This window comes from Nanorana parkeri, unplaced genomic scaffold (genome assembly GCF_000935625.1).
Source record: "Nanorana parkeri isolate BGI_ZX_2015 unplaced genomic scaffold, ASM93562v1 scaffold2302, whole genome shotgun sequence".
In the NCBI taxonomy this organism is placed as follows: domain Eukaryota; kingdom Metazoa; phylum Chordata; class Amphibia; order Anura; family Dicroglossidae; genus Nanorana; species Nanorana parkeri.
Genome location: NW_017308570.1, coordinates 2,251 through 10,463, shown reverse-complemented (window position 1 = coordinate 10,463; position 8,213 = coordinate 2,251). Strand labels below are relative to the sequence as shown.

General features: G+C 41.1%; 1 protein-coding gene across 1 annotated transcript; it reads right to left on the bottom strand.

The window, feature by feature from the left end:
• Positions 1-3,155: 3,155 nt before the first annotated feature.
• On the bottom strand, positions 3,156-7,972 carry LOC108801324 (histone-lysine N-methyltransferase, H3 lysine-79 specific-like). The gene is made up of 3 exons (XM_018573248.1): positions 7,897-7,972; positions 7,134-7,778; positions 3,156-4,379 (listed from the first exon to the last, which is right to left on the bottom strand). The coding sequence occupies exons 2-3, from the start codon at positions 7,603-7,605 to the stop codon at positions 4,372-4,374; spliced, it is 480 nt and encodes a 159-aa protein (XP_018428750.1). The 5' UTR covers positions 7,606-7,778; positions 7,897-7,972; the 3' UTR covers positions 3,156-4,371.
• Positions 7,973-8,213: the final 241 nt, after the last annotated feature.

Below are 8,213 nucleotides of genomic sequence, written 5' to 3'. Positions count from 1 at the left end.
AAGGGGGGGGGGGGGGGGGGAATTGAAGCCACCTCCCTGGTCTCGTGGAAGGAAACAAACTGTGACCTTGTGTAAGGAGACATCTTTTTATCTGGGTAACATTAAAGGGACATCCACTTTTTAAAATGTTATATGCATGCAATTGTTTTTTTTTTTCTTTACTCACAACAGCCCCTGCACAGGCAATTCCAATGGTGGAGCCCAACTTAACTATTCACGCTCCGTATGACCCAAGCTGCACAATAGAAGATCTAGCAGTGCAGTCTTTATCTGGGTGAAGATTCCAGCCAAAATACAAAAATGTATTAAGACAGTGGGCCCTATTTAAAGGGTAACGGATCTAAGTCAATAAATGGTGAACTAATGTTCACTTCCAAAATACTTGCCGTTTGGCTGTCTGAAGTCACTTGTGCGTGACAAGATATCTACAGAGAATGTAGATCTACTTAATCTATCATCATACTGTTTTAAATGACAATTCAGTTCACCTTCCTTAACTCATTTCACTTTAGGTTTTGGTGAATAAGGCTCTGTGTAAGGTTTATTCGGCCATAATTATGAATAATGGACATGATGTGTAGAAGATAAATTCAGTAAGGCTTACAGCAATCACATACGCTAGGCAGATTTAAAGTCACATCAGCCATTAGTTGATGTCTGGCTGCTTGCTGTGGATTACTGTTCTTTGCACTGGTCTGACTGAACAAGCTCAAACATCATACAAATTCATTTGCTTAACGAGCTTAACAATTCAGAAAACAGATATCTTTTAATACTTTGATCCTACTAGTGTCTAAAAAAAAATGTGTTTGGTTTATACTCGTGTAAACCTTCTATATTATAAAACATGAATGTCCAGCATGTTAGGACTTTCCCAACTGTTGGAAGGTAACAAGTACAGTTCCATTGCAAGGCTTTCTCTTCCAGGCTGCAAAGAAAACCAACTTCCCTGATGTTAGTAAAAATACGTAACTGTACTGTGTGGAAGAATGCATAATGAAGGAGCAAAATGAAAGCAAAGCAACAGGCATACATTTTAAAGCACCATTCCATTAGATAAATTACTAGAGGAAATGTTGCCTGATGCACACTTTCATTTAGGAAGAAGCACCTCTGGAAACAATGAATTTTATTGGTACAAGATTTTTCTGATCGTCAAACCATACATCAATCCACCAGCCCGAATGACCAATATGCAAATATTTAAAACCATTCTACTGTGCTGAGAAAGGAGTCAATAACAATTAAAAACCACATACAGGAAAATGTATGTTAAAGTCGGTATTCTTGTAAATATGACATCAAGTGTTGCTGAAGTTTACGCCAAGAATGTAATGTGTATGATACTAAAGAAAGAAAACCCACTTGTGTGAAGACATCAATGAAGTAAAATCAATTCGTAATTTGGTAGAAACAGCAAAGCAAAACTGAATGAAGGGCAGGATCTTAAGCAGACTTTACAAGTTGTCTTTTGCCCTTGTTGGCAACTCCAGGGCTGTGATTATTGTAAGTCTCATACAGCAGCCCTGAAGGAATATTGTGCTGGAAGGATCGAACGGAAGCATATGTAAACAAGTTGCCAACCTTGGGATCTAAACACACAAGGATTAATCTTAACTTGCAAATGCCAGTCTCACTAGGATCACATTCTCCAACTTGCAGAAACGTGCTACAGACAGCATTTCATATGGTCAGGATCACGCCTGTGCAGCCTGTTAACATACTCATGTTTATATTTTTTTTTGTTAAAGGAATTTTATTTTCAGCTTTACTAAATATAAACAGTAACCGCAGTAACTACTACAGGAAACAACCAGAACCAGGCAGAGCTCGTAACATATTTAAACACTACTGTCTTTAAGCTTTCCGGCACTATATTGAGGGATCCATGGCCACAAAGAATCTTTGCATTGACACACTTCTGGGTGCTTGATCCCCCCCCCCTGCCTCTGTGGTTCCATTAACCACTTGAAGACCAGGTGTTTATACCCCCTTCCTGGCCAGCCCATTTCTCAGCCCTGCAGTACTTGGACGTTTATTCCGTCATGTAACGCTGTACTGAAATGAATTATATGCAATTTTTTGGGGGCAGATAGAGCTTTCTTTTGGTGGTATTTAATCACCACTGCGGGTTTAATTTTACTAATATTAATTGTTACCCTCACTCTGACGTTCAAGACAATATGTAATATGGGTGGCACAACCGTCATTTTCACACATAGGCGCAGCAGTCGCGTGTGGAGGACTTTAAAAAAAAATTGTATGTCTAAACGACCAGTCACATTCAAGAAACTCCAGGCCCTTTAATTACAACGGCCAGGAAGAGGTTGAACAGCCCGTGTCGCTCCAGGACACAGTAGTGACATAAAGGTCAGTAGGTGGAAACAGAGGGCAGCGGGGGGGACCAGGCACCTGATACACGTGTAAATTGGATGCAAACTCTTTGGTGAACCTAGATCCTTTAACATACTACTTTTTGCAGAGAGCTTTAAAAAAAAATTACAGTGACAGTGCTTTAGAAGGGCTTCAAGGAGCAGCTAAATGCTTTGTAACGGCTGATTCACACCAAATGTGTTGGGGCTGCACTGGTTAACAATGCAGGGCAAGGCAATTTGCCTGGTCATGGATGGGCACAGTCCACACCACCGTGTTGTGGTGTGCGTTGAAGAAAAGTACTCCATGCAGCACATTGGGCCACAACGCGGTACAACCCCATCGCACCGTGCTATTACCTTAGAACTTTATTGAAATATCATGAGTGACATTTTATTAGGTACTTACAGTGGCCATTTACCAATCTCCAAATTTGCTGCTTGCCTGACTAGTGTTTACAAGGTAAGATTAAAATTGTGTGTTTAAGGCCTTAACCAGCTTTTAGACATTAAGCACTATATAATAAATACCAATAAAACACAGATATTGGAAGCTGCTAGAATAATATGTAAACATGAAATATTGGTAAAAGATTTCCCTTCAATCGGATGGTGACAAAAAAAAGTGGACAAGCTGTCAGATGTAAGACTTGCTGAAAGAAAAAAAAAAAGACTATGTACAGAAAAAAAAAAAATAGGAGGGAGAAGGGAAACGGGTTTCCACAATATAAAGTAATAGTGTATTAAATATACATGTCCCAGGTTCACAGGGTCTGCATTCTAGTCTGAAGCCTGGCCAAACTGTACGTCTTATAAAAGTATCATTTATTCTATCATAACTAAAAAAGCGGCTTCAGAGCCAAGTCCGGCTACAGACTTCAGTTACATGAATGACAAGACCCTGTTCTGAAAAGAGAGAGTGTGAATGTTTGGCCCCAGATAGAACTTCTAACGAGATGTTTCAGATGCATGACAGCATAACCATACTTTGATATATGTTAAAATCTATATACATATAAATATGTACCTATACACAAATGTCATATACACACATTTACAATATAAGCATATGTATGCAATTTAGCTTAAATTATGTTTAAATGAAATCAAGTATTTAAAAAAAAAAAAAAAAAACGATCTTTAAATTCATAACTTACATCACCATTTTACATCTACAAACAACTCTAGGCCCAACAGTTACTGCGCCTTAATAACCTGGAGTTCAACCATTCCTACTGCTGCAATCACACACATAGCTGCCATATCATCATCTGGGATATAGGGGAGACCAACAACAAAGAGAGGGAGGAGCGTTCAATTCTCTGAGCAGACAGACATCTGTCATCTTACTAGGAACAGAGGAAAATGTACTTTGGTAACATAGGTACAGAAGTCATTAATAAATTAAGCACACATTTATTGACACAATGGATCTAGACGTTCCAGTGTGTACTGTTCAAAAAGCACCGCAACTTTACAGCACCAATTGACTGAGGCACAATCTTGTACATGTAGCACCAGTTGAATCTGCATGGCGGTATAGTGACAGAAATCTTGCCATATGCCTCATGTGACTCTCAAATTCAAGTGCCAAATCCAATTTTCTGCTCATCTGTTGAGCTACGTCCTCCACAAAAATTTAAAAGAACCCCACAAACTTACAAAAAAAAAAAAAAGCATACAAAAAAATAACAACCTCTAATATAAATAAAAGTACGGTTGTTTTTCCCGGATCTTGTTGCAAGAATCTCATTCACAGTGGAATAAGGGTAAGTGTGTCCTAGCGCAGAAATTGGTAAAAGATGAAGTGATTTTAGCTTGAACCAGTGGTAGCTACAAAAGGAAGGATTGAGGGGAACAAAATTGCCCTCGACTTGTGTTGAGCACCTTTTCTTTTTTTTGTGTGATGGAAGGTGGAGAAAACAACAAAATACACCAAAAAAAAAGAACAAAATAGCAGGTCTGTCTTTGCATAGGCGAATTCAAGTGAGGTAGATTATTAAATACCTGCAGAGAAGAGAAAAGGGTTAGTAAGGAACATTTTCTTATGTACCTGCATTTTATATTTTTCCAGTACACATTACTGCATTCAGACACATATCACCACCATCAGGCCATTTTGAAACTAAAAAAAAATGGGTTCAAAAAGGAAAAAAAAAAAAAAAGTGTGCTTCGCTTGTGCATAGATTGGTAACCAATCTTTACCAAAGCCGATAAGCAGTGCAGCTTGATAACTAGCCAAGCTTAGGAAATAAGGGGGTGAGCACACTGATGAAGTCATCCCTCTCTCCCTATAAGCATGTACAGCAAGAGGAATTGACAGCACTGTGCAACTGCTCACCATCCCTCTTTCCAGTTTGCTGTGCAGGGGATAACTGCCCCAAAACATCACTGCTCTAGAGGAGATCTGCATGGAGGAATGGGCCAACATACCAGCAACAGTGTGTGCCAACCTTGTGAAGACGTACAGGACACGTTTGACCTCTGTCATTGCCAACAAAGGATATATAACAAAGTATTGAGATGACCTTTTGATATTGACCAAATGTTTATTTTATACCATAATTTGCAAATAAATTTGTTCCAAATCAGCTAATGTGATTTGTCTGGATTTGTTTTCTCATTTTGTCTCTCATAGTTGAGGTCTACCTATGATGCCAATTACAGGCCTCTCTCATCTTTTTAAGTGGGAGAACTTGCACAATTGGTGGCTGACTAAATACTTTTTTGCCCAAATTATATATATATATAATATATACACACACACACACACACACAATGATTTTTAATGAATGCATAAGTGGATTCAATTGTCTGCTCTTTAAATGTTATCAGCTATCACCTCCAGTCTCAGGGAACAAACAGCAGACTTGTTACAATGCTGGCAAGGATGGAACATTCTGTAAGATGTTTTATACTGAATATGAACCAGATGTCGTGCATTAGAGATCCCACTGTCACTCCCAGTCACTGCACTGTGATAAACACCAGGAAATAACAACCTCTTCTCAACAAAAAGTTCAAACATTGAAAAGGCAAGTACCCTTACTCAGAAACTATACTTAAAGCTGAACTCCAGGTATAAAGTATAAAGCATACTTACATTAGTCCGGCTTGGACCAGTGTAAATGTATATTTCATACCTAGTTGGCCTGTAAAGCACTGAAGAGGTTCGAGTACATTGCTGGCCATGATCTTGCCAGTCCTGTACCATGAGGCTTCCCCTCTGCTTTGATAACACAGGGGGTCGCTCTCTAGGGTACAGCGGCCTTCCAGAGAACACTTAGTATTTTTTAGCAGTGAATACAAGGCATTCTCTGATTGGACGAGGGGTGGTGCCATCTGTCTCTATACGAGAGATAGGGAACGTCTTGCATTCATTGATAAACGAATGCTCTGAATGGCCGCTGTGCCAAGCAAGTGAGCCCCTTTGTTACCAGAGCAGAGGTGAAGTCACTCAGCACAGCAGCATACAGGATCCAGACTTTAACTGTGAAGCACTGAAGTAACTTCAGCTACTACAGTGTTTTACAGGATTCCTGCGGACCAACCAGGTATATCATGTACATACTTACACTGGGCCAAGATAGACTAGTATATAGGCAAGTATGCAGAATACTTTATATCTGGAGTTCAGCTTTAACCTGTTTGCCATCACTACCAACCCCAGCTGCATACTCATAGGGTTCCCACAGCTGCAGCCCATTGCAATCTGACTGGTCTGGGTCTTGATTCCACATCTGCACAGTTAATCCCCATAGACTTCTGTGCATCAGACTTCCCAGGCAGGAGACACGATTGGGCAGGAAAGCCGGGCTGGTGGGTTGTGATCATAGTGGCAGGTCATGGCTGCATGAACCAGGTAAATAAGAAGCTGGGGTGGGGGGAAGGGCATTTCAACGGTAAGCAAGTAGCTGTAAGCATACATTTAGAACAAAATAGCATGACACACAAAAACACACACATATACACATTACCCGGATTTTAATACTTTTCTCAGTGGATGGACTCAATTTGTAACCTATTTTTTTCCCCCCTGTTAAAATGTTCTCTAACATGATGCCCTCTATGGTCAATCACTATGCACATGAGCTATGTTGGGCATTCCTTAGTTCAACATTATGTTAAGTCATAAACCTTTTTTTTGTGCTTATTAGGAAAGCGTAAACAAGTGCAATAAACCATGGCAACCAATTTCTGTTTATACAGTCAAAGTAGGAAAAATGACTCATATGCATGCAATGGATTACTACAATTTTGGTAAGTGCATATCCAGGCAAGTAGCCTAATGCACAGAATACATTTCTTTAGCATTCTTCCATCCAAATAAATTGCAATTGTTAAACCAGGGTTACAATATTCAACACACAGCTAGAGTGATCCAGCAAGATCACTCTTGGCTCAGATGTAATGCTAGCTAGGTCAGGTCACCTCTTTGCTCAATGGGCAGAGGTGATGATGCTGATAGGTTGTCTTATGAATAAGCATGAGGCAGAGAGGTAGCAAACTGCCTAAGCTGTAGTTTTGCAGGGATGTGTGACTCACAGGAATGGTTTAACAGAGCTGGAAATCATTTGACAGGTAAAACTATTGGTGTACTTAATCTATATATTAAACTCCTTGCCTGAAGCTCTTTAAGTAAGGCTAATGTACAACAATATTTGACACTTACAACCCATCAAATACACAGTTCCTTTTCTTGCAGAAGCAGTACATTTCTACTATATATTGCTGCTTAGCTGGGAGGAGCAGTTCACTCACCTCCTACTGTTCCACCGGTCACTCCAGGCGATGTGAAACTGGCCATGCCATGGGAATTAGCTAGACGGCCAACTGGGCCAGTCACATGTACAGGCATGGAGCTGAAGAGAGACTGCAGTACTGAATTGCTGGCCATTGAAGTGAGGCCACCCTGCAGTGTAAGCTGGGAGCCAGTTGTCAGGTTGCTCAAGAGATGGTGGTGTGTTTGAAGGGGTGTCAAGCCAGGGCCCTTCCCATTCAGTAGGACCCCTGTTCCCTGTGACATGAATAAGTTGCTCCCTGCTCGTCCCTCCCCATCCCTTTCCCGACTGCGAGGAGCTTTGGATCGATCAACTCTTGAGCTTGGACCCCTCTCCTCTCTCTTTCCACAATCAGATGCCAACTTTTTACTCAGGAACAAGTTGCCCTCGGGTGCTCTGCCCACGTCTGCTCGGGTGTGTTCGCCAAGACTGCTAGCTGACCCTGGACTCATACCCCCAGAACCTCGACGAGCCCCATCACCAGATGAATAATGGTTACTGCAGCATGGGGATGAGGCGGGGCTGTCAGGGGTGCGGCTGGGAGCTGCATCAGAGATCGGGGAGAAGGTGGATTTCCATTTGCCTACACTCTCGCAAGAGGATTTTCTGCTGGGGTACGGATGACCTAAAGTGGTGGAGGGGAAAGTAAGGATCAATAATGGGAGGAAAATGGATTCAGTAAAAGTCAGGAGGAAAGTAAAGGGCCAGTGATGCAAATGACAGGAAATTCTTTTCAGACTTACCTCTTTCTCCTTCACTCCTCGGTGGGGAATCTTTGCTCTCAAAACATAAACCAGAGCTCTTCCTTTCTGCCCTGTTAGGAAAAAATGAACAAAAGCACGGGGAGTCAATATGTTGCAATATTAAATGTGTGCAACCTGTCTGGATTGTGCACCAGTTTATACAAATAAACTATAGCAGTGAGCAGCATTGGCCAGAGTTTTGGATCAGCACCATTCTGATTAGAGGCCTACATCTACAGTTCAATGACGGCATTGCACGTCAGCAGAAAAATTGGCATTCCGGGAGGAGGAGGACAATATTTTAACGTTTTGGTGCG

Coding starts and splice junctions, on each gene's coding strand:
- LOC108801324 (XM_018573248.1), bottom strand. CDS start 7,605: ATGAGTCCAGGGTCAGCTAGCAGTCTTGGCGAACACACCCGAGCAGAC.